The sequence below is a fragment of the Jaculus jaculus genome, chromosome 4 (genome assembly GCF_020740685.1).
Source record: "Jaculus jaculus isolate mJacJac1 chromosome 4, mJacJac1.mat.Y.cur, whole genome shotgun sequence".
Taxonomy (NCBI): Eukaryota; Metazoa; Chordata; class Mammalia; order Rodentia; family Dipodidae; genus Jaculus; species Jaculus jaculus.
Genome location: NC_059105.1, coordinates 155,842,852 through 155,869,848, shown reverse-complemented (window position 1 = coordinate 155,869,848; position 26,997 = coordinate 155,842,852). Strand labels below are relative to the sequence as shown.

Below are 26,997 nucleotides of genomic sequence, written 5' to 3'. Positions count from 1 at the left end.
TGGTTCAATTCCCCAGGACCTATGTTAGCCAGATGCACAAGGGGGTGCACATGTCTAGAGTGAGTTTGCAGTGGTTGGAGGCCCTGGCATGCCCATTCTCATTCTCTCTCCTTCTCTGTCAAATAAATAAATATAAATTATCATGTATTGTTGCAAACTTCTGATGCATGTGCCATTTCATGAATCTGACTGTATGTGAGTTCTGGAGAATCAAAATACAGGCAGCAGGCTTTGCAGGAGTCTTTTTTTCTGAGCCATCCCCCAATCCCAAATATTTCTTTAAAAAAAAGAAAACAAAACATTTTTATTTATTTATGTATGTGTGTATGTATGTATTTGAGAGAGGGAGAGAGGAAGGGAAGGAGGGAGGGAGGGAGAGAGGGAGAGAAAACCAGATAGAGAGAAACAAAATGGGCCTACCAGGGCCTCTATCAGGCCTGAAATTCACTATGGAGTCTCAAATAGGCCTTGAAGTCACAGCAATCCCCCACCTCTACCTGCTGAGTACTGGAATTAAAGGCATGTGTCACTACACCCAGCTTTCATTTTAATTTTATTAAGAGAGCCAAATTGAATAGAAACTCCTAAACATAGAAAGTTTATAAAGAAATGATTAACTACGTTAAGTTCATTCTGATAAGAAAATATATACTACGTACTCTTTAAAGAGAAGGTCTGAAAAAGTGAAGGCATCCAAAATACATCAGGTTGGATGTAGGAAATAGTGCGTCATCTCATTTAAATACATCAAAAAATGCTGGGCATGGTGATGCATGTTTAATCCCAGCTCCCAGGAGGCAGAGGTAGAAGGATCTCTGTAAATTCAAGGCCAGCCTGAGACTACATAGTGAATTCCAGGTCAGCCTGGGCAAGAGAGAGATTCTACCTCAAAAAAAATAAATAAATAAGTACATCAAAAAGCATGCAAATGAAACTTGGAAATGACTTAGTATGTAAACTGTTTGCATTACAAGCAACGGGAAACTAAATTTGAATCTTGAGCACACATATAACACTCACGGGTAATCCCAGTGCTGAGGAGGAGGGCTAGTTAAGTTAGCCCATTTAGTAAAATACAGGTTTAGAAAAAGATTTTATCTCAAAAATAAGGTGGATCTCTCCCATCTCAGTCAGGCCAAGGCAAAAGCATAGAGGAATTGGAGAGATGAGCGAGTGTGCCAAGTGTGGTGGTACACACCTGTGATTCCAACCCTCAGGAAGAAGAAACAGACAAATCCCAGGGCAAACTAGCTGCATGAGTGAGCTCGGGATTCAGTGAAAGATGCTGTCTCAACAAAGGGAAAGCAACAGAGGGGGAAATCAAACAATGACCTCTGGCAGTCATGTGTGTTCATATCTGCACAATCACTGGCACTAAAATAAAAGGGGGTAGAACAATTAAAAAGACAATGTCAACAACAGGCCTCAACACATACATTCCCCCCCCCCCATGGAAAATACAATAATTTGCTATCTATAGAGAAAATGTTAAAACCAAAAATATACAAGAGCCAAGCATGGTGGTGTATGCCTATTATTTCAGCACTCAAGATACTGTGACAAGAGAATCCTAAGTTCAAGGCCAGTATATGTTACATAGCAAGACTCCATCACTAAGAAACAAGTGCAAAACAAGACCATCATAATACGAAGAAAAGACCATGACATCAAAATAAGAAAGAGACTGATTGAGGGGAGGGGGATATGAGAGAGTGGAGTTTCAAAGGAGAAAATGAGGGGAGGAAGGGAATTACCATGGGACATTGTTTACAATTATGGAAGTTGTCAATAAAAAAATAAAATAGCTCGGTGTGTTGGCGCACGCCTTTAATTCCAGCATTAGGGAGGCAGAAGTAGGAATGCCATGAGTTCAAGGCCACCCTGAGACTCCATAGTGAATTCCAGATCAGCCTGGGCTAGAGTGAGACCCTACCTTGAAAAAAAAAATTAAAAACAGGAAAAAAAAAAAACCAGGCGGGTCTGGAGAGATGGCTTAAAGGTTAAGGCACATATCCTTTAATGCCACTGCTTGAAAAGATGAAGCAGGAGAATTACATGAGTTCCAGGTCAACATGGGCTCGAAAACCTGTCTCGAACCCCCTCTGCCAAAAGGCAGTTAAGAGCACTTCCTGGGAGCTGGAGAGATGGCATAGCCATTAAGGAGCATGTCTGTAATGCCTGAGGACCCAGGTTCTATCCTACAGGTCCCAGCCAGATACACATTATGGCACCTATTTCTGGAGCTCGTTTGGAGTGGCTCAAAGCCCTGGTGTGCCCATTCTCACTCTCTATCCCTCTATTTCTGTGTCTGTCACAAATAAACAAATAAAAATAGGGCTGGAAAGATGGCTTAGCAGTTAAGGTGCATGCCTGCAAAGCCTAAGGACCCAGGTTTGATTCTCCAGGTCCCATGTTAGCCAGATGCACATGGTGACACATGCATCTGGAGTTCGTGTGCAGTGGCTAGAGGCCCTGGTGTGCCCATTCTCTCTCATTCTCTGTCTCTTTCTCCCTAAAATAAAAATAAGTAAAAATAAATCTTGGGGAAAAAAAAAGAAATACAAATGCGTTTAAAAAAAAAAAAAAAAAAAAAAGAACACTTCCTGGGCTGGAGAGATGACTTAGCAGTTACTGCACTCACCTGCAAAGCCTAAGAACCCAGGTTCAATTCCCTAGGATCCATGTACACCAGATGCATAAGGTGGTGAATGAGTCTGAAGCTCATATGCAGTGGCCAAAGGCCCTAGTGTGCCCATACTCTCTCTCTCTCTGTACCTCTTTCTCTCAAATAAATAAATTAAAATTTAAAAAATCACTTCCTGCACAAGCATGAGGGCCTCAAAGGGCCTGAAAAACTGTTAAAAGTTTAATTCCCAGGATCCACATAAACACCTGGATATAACCACATGTATTTGGAAGCCCAGTCAAATGGGAAGCAGAAACTTAAAAACTGCCTGAGTTCACAAACAAACAAACATGGTAAGCTCCAAAATCAGCAAGAGACAGTGGACTTCAGCTGGGTATGGTGTTGCATACCTTTAATCAAAGCACTAGGGAGGCAGAGGTAGGGGGATCACTGTGAGTTTGAGGTCAGCCTGGTCTAGATTGAGATCCTACCTTGATAAACCAAAATAGAAAAAAAGAAGAAAGTTAAACAAAAAGAATGGGTGGAAGCCAGGCGTGGTAGTGCATGCTTTTGATCCCAGCACTCGGGAGGCAGAGGTACAAGGACACTCAGAGACTACATAGTGAATTTCCGGTCAGTCTGGGCTGAAGACCCTACCTCAAAAAAAACCAACACAGCGCTGGGAGTGGTAGCACATGCCTTTAATCCCAGCACTAGGGAGGCAAAGGTAAGAGGATCACATGCTATTTATAATTATTTTTTGTTTTCTTTTTGTTTGAGACAGGCTCTCACTCTGTAGCCCAAGCTTGCCTGGAACTCACTATGTATCTCAGAATGGCATTGAACTCATGGCAATCCTCTTGCCTTAGCCTCCTAAATACATGGATTATAGTCCTGGGTCACCACAAACACCTCAGCCATTCCAATTTGTGTCATGAGTATTACCTTTACATCTCATTTTATGCTGACTTAGACATCATACTCAGAGCACAAATCCAATACACTTTTATCTCCTATGCTAAGAGGTTACAAATTTTGCAAAAATAAAGACTTACATTGGGCACTGTACTGCTCCAGGATTATCAATGGATACAGTCAAAATCCCTCCATTTGTGGTAGAAGTCCGCCATCTAGTGTCAATAAAGAAATGAAAAATTCTTTAAATGAAAACTTTTAAGCCCTACAGTAAGCATATCCCACACATATTCTTTGTATGTATGGGTGTACACATCCATAAATGCACACATGCATGTACTGGGGACTGAGCCAGGTTTTCATAGTGTAAATGAACCTGTATTACATATTTTATTACTAGCCTTTTTTTGTTTTGTTTTGTTTTTTTTGAGGTAGGATCATCTAGCCCAGGCTGACCTGGAATTCACTATGCAGTCTCAGGGTGGTCCCAAACTCACTACAATTCTATCTCTGCTTCCCAAATGCTGGGATTAAAGGTGTGTGCCACCACGTCTGGCCTTAAAAGACTGTTCCACTGTTTTTGAGAGAGAATTTGCTGACTCGCCAGTGACCCCAAGAGATCTATTTGTCTGCTTCTCCCAAGTGCTGGGACTACAAGTACATATCACCATGCCTGGCATTTTACTATGTGAGTTCTGGGGATCAAACTCAGGTACTCATGCTTGTACAGAAAGCACTTTCCTGACTGAGCTATCTTCTCAGCTGTATTAAGTATTTTTTTCACGGCGATAAATATATGCACTCAAAAATAAGACATCAGGTGTGGTGGTGCATGCTTTTCTGAGCTTGGCATGGTGGCGTGCACACCTTTAATCCCGGCACCCAGGAGGCAGAGGTAGGAAGATTATCGTTAAAGTTAAAGGCCACCCTGAGACTACATAGTGAATTCCAGGTCAGCATGGACTACAGTCAAACCTTACCTTGAAACATTTAACAACAACAAAATAATAATAACAATAACACCTCAGGTTTGGTGCATGTTTTCAATCCCAGTACTTGGGAGGCAGAGGTAAGAGGATCACTGTGAGTTTGAGTCCAGCCTGAGAATACGTGAATTCCAGGTCAGCCTGGGCTACAGGGAGACCCTACCTTGAATAAAAAGAAAAAACAAATTAAGGCTGGAAAGATGGATTAGTGGTTATATGTGCTTGCCTGGGAAGCCTAACAACCAAGGAGACCCTGGCATGTCCATTCTCTCTCTCTCATAAATAAATTAAAATAACATTCAGGGGCTAGAGACATGGCTCAACGGGTAAGGCACTTGCCTTCACAGCCTAAGGACCTGGGTTCTCCAGTACCCATGTAAAGCCAGATACACAGTGATGCATGCATTGGGAGTTTGTAGCAGCTGGAGGCCCTAGTACACCCATTCTCTCTCTCTCTTCTCTCTATTCCACTCTGCTTGCAAATGAATACAGAAGGGCTTCTAATGAAACCTCAGTCTTCTTAACAGTTCCACTCCCTAGGGATATCATCTCTGACCTTTCCTGTTTTTACTGCTTGCTTCCAGTTAATCTAAACCAGATGTTTATGTAGAAAAATCTTCCTAAGATGACCAAGCTCATCACATTATTCACCAATTTCCCTGTTTTTTATTGTTGGTAAATTTTGATGATTTCCCAGAATTTTTTTTTAAATTCATTAGTCAGGCAGGGAGGTTCATGCCTTTAATCTCAGCACTCGAGAGGCAAAGTAGGAGGATTGCCTTGAGTTCTAAGCCACCCTGAGATTACATAGTAAATTCTAGGTTGGCCTGGCCAAGACCCTAACTCTCTTGCCAAAAATAAAAATATAAAAAGTTTATTTACATGTATGTGTATATGTATGGGTGTGCCAGGGTCTCCTGCCATTGCAAGTGAAAGCCAGATATCACTTTTTGTGTCTGACTGGGTGGGAAGTGTGGGACTGAACCCTGCCTGAAAGGCTTTGCAAGCAAGCACCTTCAGCCACCGAGTCACCTCCCCAGACCTCTTCCTATCTACTTCTAAAAATTTTGAAGACTGTATTATTATTTTACTTTCATTGTATCTCAACCCCTTTACTGAATAAGCAAATATGCTATTGTTTTCTTCCTTATGGTTGCCATTGCTTTGTTCCCTGTTTTGAAGGAAAATGGCAATGTCAGGCTCAGCTTCCTTTCCTAATACTGACTGTTCATGATCATGCTGTATTGTTCTTACCATGACATTTGGACTAGAGTAAGGAATTGATCCAGTAGATGAAATAAATAGGAAAAAAAGGTAAATTCCTAGGCACTGAAACTGTTATAACACTGAAATATGAGCACTCAAAATACATTGAGGGACTAGAGACAAGCTCAGTGACAGCACTTATAAAACCATGTGCGGTCTTGGTTTGGGGTGCAGTACATCCACAAAAAGGCTTTGAGGGCTGGAGAAATGGCTTATAGCGGTTAAGAATTTTGCCTGCCTAAACAGTGATGGTTACAGACCTTCACCTCCCTCTTGTCCTCTCTCTCTTCCTCATCCCTCTTCTCGTGTGTGATGAAATGAACTGGAGAGGTCCCCAAGCATGAAGCCCAGGGTCACCATCAGCCCTGCCCAGCAAAGAACTGTCACCGTCACTGTCACCATCAGCCCAACAGCTGTGGAGAACTGAAGCCAGACATTGATGGCCGAGTGAGCTTGGCATTCAACTCCTCAAGTGAGATGACAGCTCTGGCTGGCATCCTGATTACTGTTCGAGGCCCTGTGGAGAACCAGGCTAAGCTGGGCCCATGCTTCTGACCCAAAGAAACTGTTCGAAAATAAATACGTGTTCCGTATATTAAAAAAAAAAAAAAAAGAATTTTGCCTGCCTTAAGACTCATATTTAACTCTCCAGATTCCACATAAGCCAGATGCACAAGGTGATGCAAGCAAACATGGTCACGTATGTGCACAAGATGGGGCACGTGCCTGGAGTTTGAATGCAGTGGCCGGAAGCCCTGGTCGCATATGAATGCTCTTTATCTCTCTCATAAAAAAAATAAAAAATAAGGATTTGAGGAGAGAAAAGAAGCTCTAAAGCTGTACATGGATGGCACGTGCCCTTATAATCCCAAGGGCAGGGGCACAAGGCCACACATGCACATAAGGTGGCACATGAGTTCAACTGCAGCAGCTGGAGGCCCTACGTAGGTGACAATTCTCTTACTCTCATTAAAAAAAAAGGGGGGGCTGGAGAGATGGCTTAGCGGTTAAGCGCATGCCTGTGAAGCCTAAGGACCCCGGTTCGAGGCTTGGTTCCCCAGGTCCCACGTTAGCCAGATGCACAAGGGGGCGCATGCGTCTGGAGTTCATTTGCAGAGGATGGAAGCCCTGGCGCGCCCATTCTCTCTCTCTCCCTCTATCTGTCTTTCTCTCTGTGTCTGTCGCTCTCAAATTAAATAAATAAATAAATAAATAAATAAAAAAGGCCGGGCATGGTGGTGCATGCCTTTAATCCCAACACTGGGGAGGCAGAGCTTCGTAGAAGGATCACCATGAGTTCAAGGCCACCCTGAGACTCCCTAGTGAATTCCAGGTCAGCCTGGGCTACAGCAAGACCCTACCTGGTGGGGAGAGGAAGCTCTAAGACTTATCTATTCCAGCCTTAGTTTTATTTTAAGTTTCATTAGTTTCTTTTTTTGGGGGGGGGTCAAGGTAGGGTCTCACTCTAGCCCAGTTTGACCTGGAATTCACAATGTAGTCTCAGGATGGCTTTGAACTCATGATGATCCTCATACTTCTGCCTCCCAAGTGCTGGAATCAAAGGCGTGTGCCACCATTCCTGGCTTAAAAACTATCTTTATTAACATTCAAAGAATTAGTTTCATGATGGTGTTTCCGTGGCCCCCTTGTCCCTGTCTTCATCATAGCCTCCTTTCTGCTTTCACACTTTGTTTCCTTCAGTCTCGCCCACCCACGTCACCTCATTTCCCTCTAGTGGCAAATCACAACCTACATGCACTCTCACACCCCCTAGTTACATGCTAAGTTAGGATCTGCATATGAGAGAGAACATGTGATTTTTTTTTTTCTGGACTTAGGATACCTCACTTAGTATAATTATTTCCAATTTCATCCATTTAGAAATGACATTTGGAAAAGGCAAATTAAAACTTACTGACGAGTTCTCTTTGCTACCACATCATCCAGCAGCTGTTCTGAGTTCAACTGGGCTTGAACCTAGTGAAAAACAAACAAACAAAAAACCCAGCAGATCTAATAGAATGCAGAGGATTTAAATTCAATCAGCTAATCATGCATTGCAACTTTGTAACCCAGAGCAGTATGTGCATGAATGCAGGAAAAGAGCCAAAACTATTCTGGCAAAAGTACTCTGTTGGAGCCTGGCATGGTGGCACACACCTTTAATCCCAGGCAGGAGTAGGAGGATCACTGGGGGGGGGGGGGGGGGAAACCCACCTACTCTGTTGGGATTCCTGGATTTGAATAAATGGCAAACAAAAGTTTATTAGTAAATAGTGTATTGAATTCTTACAAGATGCTACTGAGGGCAAGAAAAGCCAGGAAACAACAACAAAAAAAAGTGTGTTAATGTATGTTTATAAGAACTAACTTAATGTCCACCTAAAACTTAATCTCTTCCTCAACCATGAGCCAAGCCTATTAATTATTATTAAGGGTGCTGATCAGGATCTACTGTGAGTAAATTGAAACACAATCAAGCTCGTTTAATACCTTCAGGCCTCTTCTGAAAAGAAAAGTTGCCTGACGAGTATCTTTCTGATGACTTAATTTATTTCCACTCCTGGCAAAATTAGCTGGGATGTTATTTCTGCAACAAAAACCACATATCATGAGTAATCTCACCCACTTTGCTTTCAAGGATCTTGAGAAAATAAGCAAAAGTAGTTAAATTTATAAGCTGAAAACCTGATGTGTAACATAAAGACTCCTAATTTACCTTATTTATGTGAAGCTACTAATTTTGATTTATAAATTATCTCCCTTTGCAGCACAACCACTTGATTTGAACTAATTTATCTTCAAAATAGTAATGCTCAAGGCATGGTGGCACATGACTTTAATCCTAGCACCTGGGAGGCGGAGGTAGGAGGATCACCATGAGTTCGAGCTCACCTTGAAAAACCAGTGAATTCCAGGTCAGCCTGGGCTAGAGTGAGACCCTACCACAAAATAAATAAAATCCTATTACTTATCAAAAATGTAATAAAAACAAAAATTTAGATTGTGTACATGATTAACAAAGAAAATCAAACCTAGACACATTCATAGTCAAAAAAATATACACTTGAAATAAACAACCTATCCTTTACTTTTTTTTCCCATTTGATTTAGAAATCCTTATATGGTAACATAAATAACATGATTGGGGATGTACTTCACTGTGTTTGCCCAGCATGCCTAGACCCTGGGTTCAATTTTCAGTAAGGCAAGGGGAAAAAATAGCTATGATGGGCTGGCTCAGTAGTTAAATGCACTTGCTTGCCAAACCTGACAACCTGGGTTCTGTTTCTCAGTACCCACATAAAGCCAGATGCACAAAGTGGCACATGTGTGTGGAGTTTGTCTGCAGTGGCAGGAAGCCCAGGTGTGGCCATTCTCATTCTTCCCCTCCCCCCTTGCTAATCAAAATTTTAAAAATATATAGGTATGAGCAAGGTGTGGTAGCATACACCTGTATTCTCAGTACTTTACCTCCAGAGGTAGGAGTACTACTGTGAGTTTAAGGCCAGCCTGGACTGCATTGAAACCTAACCTTGAAAAATACAAAAAAAGGTACAAATATATAAAAACCATCTATATGTACATATAAAAACTACATTCTACTTTTTAATTTTTAATTTTCATGGACAAAACAATGTACACTAAAATGTATTATATTTAACTTACTTTTTACCACTTAATATGAAAAAACAAACTTATCTGTAACAAGAGTTTAGCAGATTACTTAATCTTGCTTCCCTTTGTATACAGGCTTGAATTTCCCTAGGTAGCACAATGTTGACATGGAAGTGTCATGTAAATGACAAGTTCTAATTTGTAAAGGTCCCTCTTTCAGAAAACATACTACCAAATGATATCTAAAGTAAAATTGCAATTATAGCCATACCATTGATATAGACCTCATTATAGGTTTTATTTACTATGTGTTATATTTTAAATTATTTACTTGAGGGAGAGAGAAAAAGAGAGGGAGAAGGAGGGAGGGAGGGAGATAAGCAGTGAGGGAGAGAGAATGAATGAATGGGTGCAACAGGGACTCCAGCCACTGCACATGAACTCCAGACGCATATGCCCCCTTGTGCATCTGGCTAACGTGGGTCCTGGAGAATCAAACCTGGGTCCTTTGGCTTTGCAGGCAAACGCCTAACTGATAAGCCATTCCTCCAGCCCATGAATTGTTTTTTAAGATAAATGATGGCATATTAAATTGAAATAATGTAACCCTTATTTCTTTTTTTTCTCCATTTTTATTAACATTTTCCATGATTATAAAAAATATCCCATGGTAATACCCTCCCTTTCACCTTTTAAAGTCCATTCTCTATTATATCCCTTCTCCATCTCAATCATTCTTCTTACATATATACAATACCAACCTATTAAGTACCCTCCTCCCTTCCTTTCTCTTCCCTTTATATGTCCTTTTTAACTTACTGGCCTCTGCTACTGAGCTTTTTCCTTCTCATGCAGAAGCCCAATCATCTGTAGCTAGGATCCACGTATGAGTGAGAACATGTGGCGCTTGGCTTTCTGGGCCTGGGTGTAACCCTTATTTCTTATCAGGAGCACTGCCACAACAGTTCACAAATTTAGGTTTTGTATGTCTTTCAATTTTGTATAATTAGTTTTAATTTAAGAAATATTCATGCAAGAGGGGCATGATGACACACGCCTTTAATCCCAGCACTAGGGAACCCGAGGTAGGAGGACTGCTGTAAGTTCAAGGCCACCCTGAGACTACATAGTGAATTCCAGGTCATCCTGGCTACAGTAAGACCCTACCTTGAAAAAAAAAAAAAAGAAAGGAAGGAAGAAAAAATTCATGCACAAAGTATTGCTGTCAGGTGCCTAAAATCCCAGCATTTGGAAAGCAAGACAGGAAAATTGCTACAAATTTGAGTCCAGCCTGGTCTACATGATTAATTCCAGATCAGCTAGAACTACACAGGCAAGAGTGCTTCAATAAAAAAAAAAAAAAAAAAGAAAGGAAAGGAAAAGAAAAGAGCCAGAAACAGAGCTGCATGCCTTAAATTACAGCGCTTAGAAGGCAGAGGTAGGAGGATAGCTGACATCGAAGTCAGCCTAAGACTATGTAGCAAATTTCAAAATATACAAGGAAATAAAAAGCCACAAATTTTAATGTAAAATTCTTTGTAACTTGCTTTTCCCACGTATAGCCTAAATTGTGATTCAGTGAGTTGGTGTTTGGTTTTTTTGGGGGAGGTGAGGGAGGGGTTCGAGGTAGGCTATCACTCTGGCCCAGGCTGACCTAGATTTAACTGTGTACTCTAAGGTTGGCCTCTAACTCACAGTGATCCTCCTACCTCTGCCTCCTGAGTGCTGGGATTAAAGCTTGTTTCGTTTCTTAGGCAGGGTCTTACTCTAGCCCAGACTGACTAGAAAACTCATGGAGATCCTCCTACCTAGGCCTCCCCAGTGCTGAGATTAATGATATAAGCCACCAGCCAGCAACAATTCAGTATTTAACTAACAGCCATCAAGCCTAGATGACCAATTCACCTTTCAGAATTCCCAATTTTGAATGATTTGAGTACTTACTTTCTATTTAACTGGTTAGGTCTCTTAAGAACTGCAACTGGTTTCCTTGGTACTTCACTTTGTTTCAGAAGATTTGCCTTCCTTTTTAATGCAGGAAAATATCGTTCTATATTCTTTCAAAAGGTAAGAAAAAATGTTAATCAGATTATTTATTTTCATTACTATAAAAAATCATTTTTAGTGTAAAATGAGAAAGAACAACAATTGTCTGGATATGCGTAAAAGGGAGATGGATAAAAAGACCTGAAAAGATGACAACTACAGTATTCTTTTTATTTTTATTTTATTTTATTTTTGGTTTTTTGAGGTAGGGTGTCACTCTAGCTCATGCTATATTATTCTTCTTTTAAAAAGCATTTTATTTATTTGTTTGTTTGATTAGAGTGTGAAACAGAGGCAGAAAGACAGAATGGGCATACCAGGGCCTCAAGCCACTGCAAACAAACTCCAGATGCATATGCCACCTTGTGTACCTGGCTTTACATGGGCACTGGGGAACTGAACTCAGGTCGTTAGGCTTTGTAGGCAAGCGTCTCAAACCCTAAGCCATTTCTCCAGCACCACATGTTAATTTTTTTAATTTTGCTTTTTTCAAGGTAGGGTCTCCCTCTAGCCCAGGCTGACCTGGAATTCACTATGTAGTCTCAGGGTGGCCTCAAATTCACAGTGATACTCCTACCTCTACCTCACCAAGAGCTGGGATTAAAGGCGTGTGCCATTAGGCCTGGCACTCCACATTATTCTTTTTTTTTTTTTTTTTTTTTATTTTAAATTATTTATTTGTTTATTTGAGATTGACAGACACAGAGAGAAAGACAGATAGAGGGAGAGAGAATGGGCGCGCCAGGGCTTCCAGCCTCTGCAAACAAACTCCAGACGTGTGCGCCCCCTTGTGCATCTGGCTAACGTGGGACCTGGGGAACCGAGCCTCGAACCGGGGTCCTTAGGCTTCACAGGCAAGCGCTTAACCGCTAAGCCATCTCTCCAGCCCTCCACATTATTCTTAAAATACCTAAGGTATCGCTGAGAGGGGCACAGGTAATGGGGAAATATGACTCTGGAATCTAAGAATCAAGGGGTCCAGATATTCTCAGATGGCCGAGGATATGCATGTGGCGAATCTATCCCTTAAGCTTTCTGTTTTCTAGTCTTGAGGAAAACACTTTGCTATACTACCTTCTTTTGCCATGATGTGCTATCTCACTATAGGTCCAAAGCATTGGGACTTGCTAATCCTCTACTCCAAATCTTGCACTAGCACCTTCAAAACCCTGAACCTAGGTCCTTAGGCTTCCCAGGCAAGTGTCTTAACCACGATGCCACCACTCCAGCCCAAATAAAAAGCCAAAGGACCCAGCTTCAATTCCCCAGGACCCATATAAGCCAGATACACAAGGTGACACATGCATCTAGACTTTGTATTTGCAGTGGCTTAAAAGCCCTGGCATGCCCAATCTCTCACTTTGTGTGTGTCTTTCTCTCTCTCTCTCAAGCAAACAAATTAAAAAAAGAAAAGAAAAAACAGAATTAGGGCTGGAAAGATGGCTTAGCAGTTAAGATGCTTGCCTGCAAAGCCTAAGGACCAATGTTCAACTTTTCATATCCCCTAAGTCAGATGAACAACGTGACACAAGTGTGCAAAACGCACATGTGCACAAGGTGGCACAAGCGTCGAGTTTGATTACACTGCTAGAGGCCCGGGCACACCAATTCTCATTCTCTCCTTCCACTTAAAAAAAAAAAAAAAAAAAGAATAAAATTGAAAAAGGCCAGGCTGTTGTCATTACCTTAAAAGAGAGAGAGAGAGAGAGAGAAATGGGTCCAGATGAAAATGGTTGCACAGGCCTTTAATCCCAGCACTTGGGAGGCAGAGGTATCAGGATTAATGTGAGTTTTAAGTCAACCTGAGGCTGCTTAGTGAATTTCAGGTCAGCCTGAGCTAAAGTGAGACCCTTCCTCCAGAAACAAAAAAGAACAAGAAAAAAATCCAGGCTTGGCATGGTGGCACATACCTTTGACAGGACTAAGGTTGTGCGGTGTGGTGGTTTGATTCAGGTGTCCCCCATAAACTTAGGTGTTGTGAATGCTAGATTCCCAACTGATGGATATTTGGAAATTAACGCCTCCTGGAGGGAGTGTATTGTTGGGGGCGGGCTTATGGGCTTTATAGCCAGTTTCCCCATGCCAGAGTTTGGCACACCCTCCTGTGGCTGTGGTCCGCCTTATGTTGGCCAAGGGGTGATGTCCACCTTCTGCTCATGCCATCGTTTTCCCTGCCATCGTGGAGCTTCCCCTCGAGCCTGTAAGCCAAAATAAACCTCTTTTTCCCAGAAGCTACTCTTGGTTGGGTGATTTCTACCAGCAAAGTGAACCGGACGGCAACATGCGGCAACACACATCTTAAGGGATTGTGACTTGTTAGAGGATCTGGTTGTCATAATACCTATTCATGCATAAATACCGTGTGCTGTTTTTCATTGAATATGTATATTGTTTAGTTAAATTTTAAAATCTACCTGCATTTTGTCCCACGCAGCCTACTTGAGAATACTCTCGTAGCAGACAGGCCAAACACCTAGGATCACTTTTGTAGTTTCCCTGAGATTCTTAAGAGCCGTACCTAGCACCTTAAGCTCCTACCCTGAAGATGTATATCATGAGATTCATTGAAACATCTAGTAATACTGCAGATAATTAGAAAATCTAAGAATTAAATTAACTCAAGAAGCAAAAAATGTAATTATAATACAAGAAACACAAAAAAGTCAAGACAATATAAATCCAACAAAAAGTATTAATGCATCAGAAATGACATCCAGTGAGACTGATTGAGAGGAAAAGCCTGAGAAGGATTTAAAGGAATGATTATAAATATGTCCAAAGAAGTCAAAGAGGAAATCAAAGACAACACAGGAAACCAATTTAATGAAATAAAGAGGTCGATACAAGACATAAATAAGGAAATAGAAATAAAGAAAAATAAGTCAGAATTACTAGCAATAAAAAACACATTAAGTCAAATAAAAAACTCTATAGAAAATCTCACCAGTAGAATGGATGAAGGAGAGGACAAAATATCTAAATGAAAAGGACAGGTACAAGATCTAATACAGTCCAACAAAGAGAAAGAAAAATTAATAGAAAAGTATAAGTAGGAATTTCAAGATATTCTCATCAATTGACAGGTCATCGTGGCAAAAAAATAAACAGAGAGGCTTCTGGAATAAATGAGATCATAGAACAAATGGACCTAACCAATACCTACAAGACATTTATTCCAAATGCTGCAGAATATACATTCCTTTCAGAAGCACATGGAACATTCTCTAAACCAGACCATATATTAGGATTCAAAGCAAATCTTAACAAATACAAATCTTAACAAAAACTGAAATAATTCCTTGCACTCTATTTGATCACAATGGGATTGAACTACAAATAAACAGGAAGAGAGCATATACAAAATCATGGAAATTAAACAATGCACTACTAAATGATGACTGTATCAATGAATAAATCAGGAAGGAAATCAAAAAAATTCACAGAGTCAAATGATAATGAGAACACAACATAACAAAACCTTTGGGACACAATGAAGGCAGTACTAGGACGGATATTTCTAGCTTAAAGGGCCTATCTTAAGAAATGAGAAGGACTGGGTATGGTGGCACACGTCATTAATCCCAACACTCAGGAGGCAGAGGTAGGAGGATCACCATGAGTTCTAGGCCACCCTGAGACTACATAGTGAATTCTAGGTCAGCATGAGCCAGAGTGAGACCATACCTCAAAAACCAAAAAAAAAAAAAAAAAAAAAAAAAAAGAAATTAGAAGAGTCACAAGTAAACAACCTAGTACTTCACCTTCAAGCCTTGGAAAAAGAAGAACAAAGCAAATTGAGTATCAGAAGACAGAAAGAAATTATAAAGATTGGGGAAGAAATTAATGAACTAGAAACCAAAAAAACCACTCAAAGAATCAATGAAACAAGTAGTTGGTGCCTTGAAAGGATAAATAGATGATTTCCTTGATTTCTATGGCCTACCTAAATTAAATCAAGATGAGATTAAGAACTTAAATAGACCTATAACAAGTATAGAGATCCAAGCAGTTATCAAAAATCCCCAATTTGCCAGGCATGGAGGCGTACACCTTTAATCCCAGCACTCAGGAAGCAGAGGTAGGAGGATCACCATAAGTTGGAGGCTACCCTAAGACTACATAGTGCATTCCAGTTCAGCATGAGCTAGAGTGAAACCCCACCTCAAAAACATAAAAATAAAAATAAGAAATCTGCAATTAAAAAAAAGTCCAGGCCCAGATGAATTTACTGGTGAATTTTACCAGGCCTTCAAGGAAGAACTAACACCAATGCTTCCTAAACTTTTTTTTTTTTTTTTTTTGGTTTTTCAAGGTAGGGTCTTCCTCTAGTCCAGACTGACCTGGAATTCACTATGTAGTCTCAGGGTGGCCTCGAACTCATGGTGATCCTCCTACCTCTGCCTCCCTAGTGCTGGGATTAAAGGCGTGCGCCACCATGTCCGGCCCTAAACTTTTTCATAAAATAGAAAAAGAAGGAATCATCCCAAATTCCTTCTACGAAGCCAGCATCACCCTGATACTGAAAGGCCCAAGAATTCAGAAGCTCAGAAATACTATCACGCTCCAAGGGGAGCTTAAGCGGGCTCCCTGCATACCTCAAACTCCAGGCTTTACTCTCTGTTGGAAGCAAGTAAAGAATCCCTCTTCTCATTATATCAGAGCCCACTCCTAATATAAAACTAGGTAAAAGGGCATGAGATAGCCCTCAAGGATGGGAAATGAGTAATGAAGTGAACCACTTATTTGGTTTCTGTAAATAGCCTGCACTATAAGCCTTAATAGCCCACACTGTTAGCCTTAGTAGCTCGCACCATAAGCTGTAGCAGCCTGCCTCAGACCACCAAGGTCATAGGAGGCTGATACCATACTCTGCTACCCCCACCTAAGGAATTACACAAGTGCTGACCTCCAAGGTCATAGAAGACTGGAACCACACTCTGCTACTCCCACCCAAGGACCTGCGCAAATGCTGACCACCAAGGTCATAAACTAATTGGCTTAGAAACTATGGGGTGGCACCAACTGACTGGCTAACACCCTGCGGGGCTCCTAATATTAGAAAATGATTGGTCTAAGGCACAGGCTTTGTTAGAAACCCTATAAAAACTGTCCCGTTCCTGCATGCGGGGCTCTGCAGTCCTCTACCCCTGTGAGGTGTACGACTGTGGGCCCCAGCGCGCTTGGAATAAAATCCTCTTGCAGTTTGCATCAAGACCGCTTCTCGTGAGTGATTTGGGGTGTCGCCTTATCCGGGCAGAACGTGGGGGCCCCCTGCGGGGTTTTTTTCCTACAATACCAAAACCAAACAAAGATAGAACAAAAAAAGAAAATTATACACCAATCTCCCTCATGAACATAGATGCAAAAATTCTCAACAAAACATTGGCAAACCAAATACAAGAATATATCAAAGATCATTCACCCGACCAAGTAGGCTTTATCCCAGAAATGCAGGGATGGTTCAACATACACAAATGGATAAATGTATTATATAAATGGACTAAAGGACAAAAATCACATGATCACCTCATTAGAGGCAGAGAACGCATTTGACAAAATCCAACATTCCTTCATGATAACAGACCTACAGAGACTGGGAACAGAAGAAACATACAGTGACACAAAAAAGGCTATTTATGCCAGGCGGGGTGGCAAATGCCTTTAATCCCAGCACTCAGGAGGGAGAGGTAGGTAGTCTGCCGTGAGTTCAAAGCCAACCTAAGACTACACAATGAATTACAGGTCAGCCTCAGCTAGAGGACAACATATTACAAAATGGAGAAAAACTTGAAGCTTTCCCACTAACATAAGCAGCAAGACAAGGGTATCAACTGTCCCCACATTTAGTTAATATAGCACTGGAAGTCTTTGCCATAACAATAAGACAAGAGATGCACATAAAAGGGATAAAAATTGGAAAGGAAGAGATTAAGTTATCATTATTTGAAGATGATGTGATTCTATACAGAAAGGACCCTAAATACTCTACCAGCAAACTGCTAGAGCTGATAAACACCTATATATAGCCACACAACAGGATACAAAATAAACACATAGAAATCAGTAGCCTTCCTATATGCTAACACCAAACACACAGAGGATGAAATCAAAGAATCATTCCCATTTACAACTGCACCAAAAAATAAATAAATAAGGCTGGAGAGATGGCTCAGCAGTTAAGCACTTGCCTGTGAAGCCAAGGACCCTGGTTCGAGGCTCGATTCCCCAGGACCCATGTTAGCCAGATGCACAAGAGGGGACATGCTGGAGTTCGTTTGCAGTGGCTGGAGGCCCTGGCGCGCCCATTCATTCTCTCTATCTGCCCATTTTCTGTCTCTGTGTCACTCTCAAATAAACAAAAAAAATTTTTTTAAATAAGATGAATAAGTAAATAAATAAATAAAGTACCTTGGAATAAAACTACTCAAGGAGTAAAGAATATCCACAATGAAACTTTAGAACACTTAGTGAGAAATTGCAGAAGATACTAGGAAATGTAAAGACATCCCTTGTTCTTAGATCAGAAGAATTAATATTGTGAAAATGGCAATCTTACCAAAAGCAATCTACACATATAATGCAATCCCCATCAAAAACCCAATGGCATTCTTCAGGATGGAGAGATTGCTTAGCGGTTAAGCGTTATCCACTGAAGTCACAGGACCCTGGTTTGAGGCTCAATTCCCCAGGACCCACACTAGCCAGATGCACAAGGGGGCGCATGTGTCTGGAATTCATTTGCAGTGGCTGGAGGCCCTGGCGCACCCATTCTCTTCCTACCTCCCTCCCTCCTTCCCTCCCTCCCTCCCTCCCCCCCCCCTGCCTCTTTCTCTCTACGTCTGTCACTTTCAAATAAAAAATAAAAATAAACATTGGCATTCTTCACGGAAATAGGAAAAACAACCCAAAAATTCATTTGGAAGCACAAAAAAATCTAGAATACCTAAAATAATACTGTGCAACAAAAATAAGGCTGGTGGTATCACCATACCTGACTTTAACCTATACTACAGAGCCATGGTAACAAAAATTGCATGGTACTGGCACAAAAACAGACATGTACATCAATGGAACAAAATAGAGGACCCAGATGTAAGTCCAGGTAAATACAGCCCCCTGATATTCAACAAAAATGCCAAAAATACTCACTGGAGAAAAGACAGCCTCTTCAGCAAATAGTGCTGGGAAAACTGGATATGTATCTGTAAAAGGATGAAAATAGATTCTTCTCTCTACATGCACAAGAATTAAGTACAAATGGAACAAAGACCTTAATTTCAGACCTGACACTCTGAAACTGCTAAAGAAAAAACTAGGGGAAACCTTTCAACATATTGGTCTTAGCAAAGACTTTCTGAATATAACTCCCAATTGTTCAGACAATAAAACCACAGATTAACCGCTGGCACCTCATGAAACTACAAAGTTTTTGTATGGCAAAGTACACTATGAATAGAGGAGAGGCAACCTACAGAATAGGAGAAGATGTTTGCCAGCTATTCATCAGAAAGAGAATTAATATCTAGGATATACAAAGAACACAAAAAATTAAATAAGAAATCAAACAACCCAATTAAAAAAATGGCTATGGAACTAAATAGAGAGTTCTCAAAAGAAGAAATACAAAAAGCCAGGCATGGTGGTGCACGCCTTTAGTCCCAGCACTCGGGAGGCAGAGGTAGGAGGATTGCTGTGAGTTCAAGGCCACGCTGGGACTCCATAGTGAATTCCCGGTCAGTCTGTGCTAAAGTGAGAGCCTACCTCGAAACACAGGAAAGAGGAAAGAGGAAAGAGGAAAGAGGAAAGAGGAGGGAGGGAGGGAGGGAGGGAGGGAGGGAGGGAGGGAGGAAGGAATACAGATAGCATATAAACATCTAAAAAAATGTTCTACATTCCCATGTTCAGGGTTATGCAGATGAAAACTATGTTAACAAAACCTTTGGGACACAATGAAGGCAGTCCTAAGAGGGAAATTTATAGCTTTAAGTACCTATATTAAGAAATTAGAAAGGTCTCAAGTAAACAACCTAATGCTTCACCTAAAACCCTAGGAAAAACAAGGCAAACCAAAAGTCAGTAGACAGGAAGAAATTAAAAAGATTAGAGCAGAAATTAATGGAATAGAACCCCCCCCCCAAAAAAAATCCAAAAATATCAATGAAACAAAGTGAGTTAGTTCTTTGAAAGGATAAAGAAGATTGATAAACCCTTAGCAAATCTAACCAAAAGAAAGAGAGAAGAGATACAAATTAATAAAATTATAGATGAAAAAGGCAACATCACAATAGATACCAAGAGAAATTCAAAAAATCATAGGGACATACTGTAAAAATATGTATTTTACTAGGTATGAAAATCTGAAAGAAATGAGTGATTTCCTTGATTTGTATGACCTACCTAAATTAAATCAAGATGAGATTAATCACTTAAAATAGACCTATACAAGTATGGAGATCCAAGCAGTTATCAAAAATCTCCCAACTAAAAATAGTCCAGGCCCAGATGGATTCACTGGTGAATTTTACCAGACCTGCAGAGAAGAACTAACACCATTGCTTCTTAAGCTTTTCCATAAAATAGAAAAAGAAGGAATCCTAACAAACTCCTTCTACAAAGCCAGCATCACTCTGACACCAAAGCCAGGCAAAGATAGAACAAAAAAAGAAAATTACAGATCATTCTCTCTCATGAAAATAGATGCAAAATTTCTCACCAAAATATTGGCAAACAGAATACAAGAATATATCAGAAAGACCATTCACCCTGACCAAGTAGGCTTTATCCCAGAGATGCAGGGATGGTTCAACATACACAAACTGATAAATGAAATATATTATATAAATGGACTGAAAGACAAAACTCACATGATCATCTCATTAGATGCAGAGAAAGCATTTGACAAAATCCAACATCCCTTCATGATAAAAGTCCTACAGAGACTGGGAATAGAAAGAACATATCTCAACATAATAAAGGCTATTTATGACAAGCCTACAGCCAACATATTACTAAATGGGGAAAAACTGGAAGCTTCCCCTCTAAAATCAGAAATAAAACAGTGTCCCCACTGTTATTTAATATAGTACTAGAAGTCTTAGAGAGAGCAATAAGGCAAGAGACACACATAAAAAGGCAAATAAGCTAGAAAAGAGAGAAAGGAAGGGAAGGGGGTACTTAATAGGATGGTATTGTATATATTTCAGTAGAAGAATAGATTAATGGGGGTGAAAAGGCCCAAAGTGAGGTCAGGGAAAAACACTTAGAAAAGGAAAGGTGGAGGGAGGGCTAATCAAAATCTAAGAGGATATAAATAAATCATATGGAAACCTTCTTTTTTGGGCAACGGAACACTCAGGAGCTGTAGATTGTTGCTAGAAAACTTTCAGTATCAGGGATAGAATACCTTCCAGTGAGTTGTTGGCAAGGGAGGTCCCTGAGGCCCCCAAAACCTTATAGGCCACTGCCAAGGCACTTGGTTTCCCACCAGGAATAGATGGTAAGACCCTATTGCTGAAGACTCCACATACTTGGGCTGTAAGACCACTGAGAAATCCTGCTTGATCTGAGCTAATAACCTCCTCCATGTAGACCAGCTGACAGAAAGCTGGAAGAAGCCATTCTGCATACAGTTCTATTGGAGAAAGAGAAATCACGAGTGAAGATACTCAACAGTGGACACTGCAAGCCTTTTATTTTGCCAGCCAGGCCAAATGAACCAACAGGTGCAATAGTGGCACATCTCTCATAGTGGAAACCAGCTGCCCTCTAATTGGACTGGAGGCCCACTCCGTGGGAGGGAATACCTCCGTGATAGTGAAAATTTAAAACAGGGTTAGTCATGAGCTCTAAGGGTGTAACATCTGCTGCTGTCTGGCTAAATATATACACTATGCTTATCAAACTGCCCATTAAGCACTTCTCTTAATGTTCATGCCCTTATATTAATGCTACTCTCACTTTTGGTAGAGAATCTTCTCTTTTCAGTCAGCAGTGACCTTGGGATGACTCAGAGGCATCATGGTGCTGGCAAGAAGTGACAGGAGTGCTCAGCAGTGCAGTATCTCTATCACACCTTCCAAGACTCAGGGTCTATTGCAGAAGAGGTGGAAGAAAGAATGCAAGAGCCAAGGGAAGCATAGGACTCCTTACAACATGCTCCCCCCAGACACAAAATGGCCTGGATATCCATGACCTCACAGTGCTTGACACTACCTACACAAGACCATCATAATAGGAGGAAAAGATCATGACATCAAAATAAAAGAGAAACTGATTGAGAGGGGTAGAGGACATGATGGAGAATGCAGTGTCAAAGGGGAAAGTGGGGTGAGAGAGGCCATTACCATGGGATATTGTTTATAATCATGGAAGTCGTTAATAAATCAAAAACAAATTAGAAAAAAAAACTACGTTGAGATTCCATCTCACTCCTTTCAGATTGGCTACCATCATGAAAACAAATGACCATAAATGGTGCCAAGAATATGGAAAAAGAGGAGTCCTTCTATACTGTTCGTGGGAATGCAATCAGGACTAGCCATTGTGGAAATCAGTGTGGAAGTTCTTGAGACAGCCAAAACCAGATCTACATATAACCCAGCTATTCCACTCCTAGGCATATATCCTAAGGACTTGTCTCACTACTTTAGAGATACTTGCTCAACCATGTTTATTGCTGCTCTATTCACAACAGCTGGGAAATGGCAAGAGCCTAGATGTCCCTCAACTGATGAGTGGATAATGAAGATGTGGCACATTTACACAAAGGAGTTCTACTCAGCGGCAAAGAAAAATGAAGTTACGAAATTTTCAAGAAAATGGATGGATCTAGGAAGGATTATACTTAGTGAGGTAATCCAGGCCCAGGCAGCCAAAGGTCACATTTTCTCTCTCATATGTGGATCCTAGCTACAATTGATTGGACTTCTATATGAGTAAGAAGAAAACTGGTAGCAGAGGCCAAAAACTAAAAAAGAGATATAAAGGAAAGGTGCCATAGATAGTTACTAGAAAATTTTCAGTGCCAGGAATGGAATATCTTCCAGGGAGTTGTTGGCAAGGGAGGTCCCTGAAGCCCCCAAAACATTACAGGCCATTGCTGAAGCCCATGGTTTCCCATCAGGAATAGATGTTAAAACCCTACTGCTGAAGACTCCACATACTTGGGCTGCAAGGTCACTGAGAAATCCTGCTAGAGCTGAGCTGATAACCTCCTCCATGTAGACCAGCTGACAGAAAGCTGGAAGAAGCCACTCTGCATGGAGAGAGAGAAATCCTCACTGAAGATAATCAGCATTTGACACTGCAAGCCTTGTATTTGCCCAGCCAGGCCAAATGAGCCAACAGGTACCAATAGTAGCACATCTGCTATGGGGGAAGCCAACAGCCCTCTAATAGTACTGGAGGCTCACTGCATGGGAGGGAATATATCCCTGATACTGAAAACCTAAAACAGAGGTAGTCATGAGGCCTAGGGGTATAACGTCTGCTGCTGTATGACTAAATGTATATACTATGCTCATCAAGCTACCCAGTAAGCACTTATCTTAATGTTCATACCCTTATATTAATACTACTCTCACTTTTGGTTAGAGAATCTTCTCTTTTCAGATGGCAGTGACCTTGGGATTACTCAGAGAGCATCACAGTGCTGAGAAGTGACAGAGGAGTGCTCAGCACTACAATATCTCTATCACACCTTCCAAGGCTCAGGGTCCATTGAGGAAGAGATGGCAGAAAGAATGTACAAGCCATGTTGGAGGGATGGCTCAGTGGTTAAGATGTTTGTCTGCAAATCCAAAGGACCCAGGTTCAATTGCCCAGGACCCACATATAGCCAGATGCACAAGGGGGCACATGCATCTGGAGTTCATCTGCAGTGGCTGGAGGCCCTGGTGCACCCATTCTCTCTACCCCCCTCCTTCTTTCTCTGTCAGATAAATAAATAATATTTTTAAAAAAAATAATGAAAGAGCCAAAGGAAGGGTAGGACTCCCTACAACATGCTCCTCCAGACACAAAATGGCCTGGACATCCATGACCTCACAGTGCCTGACACTACCTACAAAAGCTCACCATAAGAGAAGGAAAAGATCATGACAATAAAAGAGAGTGACTGAGTGGGAAAGTGATATTATGGAGAATAGAGTTTCAAAGGGGAAAGTGGGGGGAAGGAAAGAATTACCATGGGATATTTTTTACAATCATGGAAGTTGTCAAAAAAAAAAGGGAAAAAATCTAGATAACAAATAGAGAGTAAAACTTTTTTTTTAAAAAAGGGCTGGAGAGATGGCTTAGCGGTTAAGAGCTTGCCTGTGAAGCCTAAGGACTCTGGTTCGAGGCTCGATTCCCCAGGACCCAAGTTAGCCAGATGCACAAGGGGGCGCACATATCTGGAGTTTGTTTGCAGTGGCTGGAGGCCCTGGCATGCCCATTCTCTTTCTCTCTATCTGCCTCTTTCTTTCTCTGTCACTCTCAAATAAATAAATAAAAATAAAAAATATTTTTTAAATCATTTTAAAAAAAGGCTGGAGAGGTGGCTTAATGTTTAAGGCCTGTGCCTAAAGGGCCTAACAACCCTGGTTCTATTACCCAGTACCCAGTGGCCCGTGCATCTGAAGTGTTTGCAGAACCAGAGGCCCTAGTGTGCCCATTTTCTTTCTCTGTTTGCAAATAAATAAACAAATATATTTTTTCAAAAGACAACTATTTGAGAATGCAGAAATACATTCTGATTGAATGTCAAGGTTTATTTTTTAAAATTTTTATTAAGCAGGGGCGGTCATGAGCTAAATGCATATATTATTCTCACCAAACTGCACTGAAAGCACTACACTTAATGTTCATATTCATTTATTAATGCTACTATTACTTTTGGTTAGAGAAGCTTCTCTTTTCAGATGGTAGTGACCACTGGGATGACCCAAAAGGCAACCCAGTGCTGAGACGAAGTGACAGAGTGGTATCCAGCACTGAAACATCTTTATCACACCCAAGGCTCTGGGCCAATTGCGGAAGAGGTGGGGGATTATTCTCCCTTTGAGAGACAGCTCTTGGCCTACCACTGGGCCTTAGTGGAAACCAAATGTTTGACAATGGGCCATAAAGTTACTATGAGACCTGAGCTGCCCATTATGAGGTGGGTGTACAAAGCAGCACTCCATCATAAAGTGGAAGTGGTATATATGTAATCAGGTTCCAGCAGGCCCTGAAAATACAAGTAATTTACATGAGGAACTTGCCCAAATGCCTATAGCTGTTACTCCTGTTACAATGCCTTCTGTTCCCAAGCATGCACCTATGATATCATGAGGTGTGCTCTATGATCAATTGAGTAGGAGAGGGCAAGGGCATGGTTTACAGATGGTTCAGTATGTTATGTGGGCACCTCCCAGAAGTGGACAGCTGCAGCATAACAGCCTCTTTCTGGAACAACTCTGAAGGACTGTGGCAAAGTGAAGCCTTCACAGTGGGTAGAACTTTGGGCAGTGCACATTGTTGTGCATTTTGCTTGGAAAGAAAAATGGCCAGATGTGCAGTTATACACTGATTCATGGACTATGGCCAATGGTTTGGTTGGCTGGTCCAGGACTTGGAAAGAGCACAATTGGAAAATTGGTGAGAAGGACATTTGGGGAAGATGTATGTGGACAGAACTCTCTGAATGGGCAAAGGATATAAAGATACTTGTGTCCCATGTTAATGCTCATCAGAAGGTGACCTAATTGGAGGATGACTGTAATAATCAAGTAGATAAGCTGACCCGTTCTGTGGATAGTGGTCAACTCTTTCCTCAACCACTTCTGTCATTGCCCAATGGGCCCATGAAGGAAGTGACCATAGAGTCAGAGATGCAGGCTATTCATGGGCCCAACAACATGGACTTCCACTAATTACGGCTGACCTGGCTACGGCTACTGCTGAGTGCCAAATTTGAAAGCAGCACAGACTAACTCTGAACCCCCATATGGTGGTAGTCCTCAGGGTGACCAGCCAGCAACCTGGTGGCAGGTTGACTACACTGGACCACTTCCATCATGGAAAGGGCAGCATTTTATCCTTACTGGAATAGACACTTTTTCTGGGTATGCATTTGCCCTTCCTGCACATAGTGCTTCTGTCAAAACTACCATCCGTGGGCTTACAGAATGCCTTCTCCACCATCATGGCATTCCATACAGCATTGCTTCTGACCAAGGAACTCACTTCACTGCCAAGGAAGTACAGCAGTGGGCTCATGATCATGGAATTCACTGGTCTTACCATGTGCCTCATCATCCTGAAGCAGCTGGCTTGATAAGAACGGTGGAATAGCCTTTTAAAGAAACAGCTACAGAGCCAACCAGGTGGCAAGACCTTGGAGAGCTAGGGGAGTGTCCTCCAGCAGGCTGTACATGTTCTGAATCAGCGTCCTATACATGGTACTGTTTCTGCTAGAGGTGGAAATGGGGGCTGGAGAGATGGTTTAGTGGTTAAGTGGTTAAGTGCTTGTCTGTGAAGCCTAAGGACCCCAGTTTGAGGCTTGATTCCCCAGGACCCACGTAAGCCAGATGCACAAGGTGGTGTATGCATCTGAAGTTTAGCTGCAAGGCTGCAAGCCCTGGTGCACCCATTCTCTCTCTCTCTCCTTTTTTCTCTTTCTTAAATATAAATAAAATATTATATAAAGGGCTGGAGAGATGGCTTAGTGGTTAAGCGCTTGCCTGTGAAGCCTAAGGACCCTGGTTCGAGGCTCGGTTCCCCAGGTCCCACGTTAGCCAGATGCACAAGGGGGCGCACGCGTCTGGAGTTCGTTTGCAGAGGCTGGAAGCCCTGGCACGCCCACTCTCTCGCTCTCCCTCTATCTGTCTTTCTCTCTGTGTCTGTCGCTCTCAAATAAATAAATAAATAATACTTTAAAAAAAATTAAAAAAATATTATATAAAGAAAGAGGTGGAAATGGGAATGATCCCACTTACCATCACCCCAAGAGGCCCATTAGCTAAATTTTTGCTTCCTGTTCCCGCAACCTTACACTCTGCTGGTCTATTCCAGAGAGGGGAGTGCTTTTGCCAGGAGACACAAAGAACATTCCATTGAACTGGAGGCTAACTCTTTCCCTTGGTCACTTTGGACTCCTAATGCCCTTGAGTGAACAGGCTGAGAAAGGAGTTACAATGATAGCAAGGATGATTGATCCCGACTACCAGGGGGAAATTGGACTACTCCTCCGCAGTGGAGGTAAGGAAGAGCATGTCTGGAGTGCAGGATGTCTTTAGGATGTCTCGTAGTGTTACCATGCCCTGTTATCAAAGTCAATGGACGATTGCGACAACCCAGTAGAAGTAGTGTGATAAATGGCCCAGATCCTTCAGGAATGAAGGTATGGGTCACCCTCCCCCCCCCCCCGTAAAGAACCAAAACCTGCTGAGGTGCTTGCTGAAGGTGGAGAAAATACAGAATGGGTAGTAGAAGAAGGCAATTACAAATACCAGCTAAGGCCACATGACCAGTACAGAAACAAGGATTGTAACTGCAATGTTTCTGTCCTACTTTGACATG

At 41.5% G+C, this 26,997-nt stretch overlaps 1 protein-coding gene across 1 annotated transcript in view; it reads right to left on the bottom strand.

Moving 5' to 3' along the window:
* Nucleotides 1-26,997, bottom strand: part of Fyttd1 (forty-two-three domain containing 1) — a 59,415-nt gene that overhangs the window by 10,346 nt on the left and 22,072 nt on the right. Inside the window, exons 4-7 of the mRNA XM_004671715.2 lie at nt 11,356-11,468; nt 8,287-8,383; nt 7,709-7,770; nt 3,682-3,756 (exon numbers count right to left, since the gene is read on the bottom strand). Coding sequence (XP_004671772.1) covers nt 3,682-3,756; nt 7,709-7,770; nt 8,287-8,383; nt 11,356-11,468 — 347 coding nt within the window. The remainder of the gene's footprint in view (nt 1-3,681; nt 3,757-7,708; nt 7,771-8,286; nt 8,384-11,355; nt 11,469-26,997) is intronic.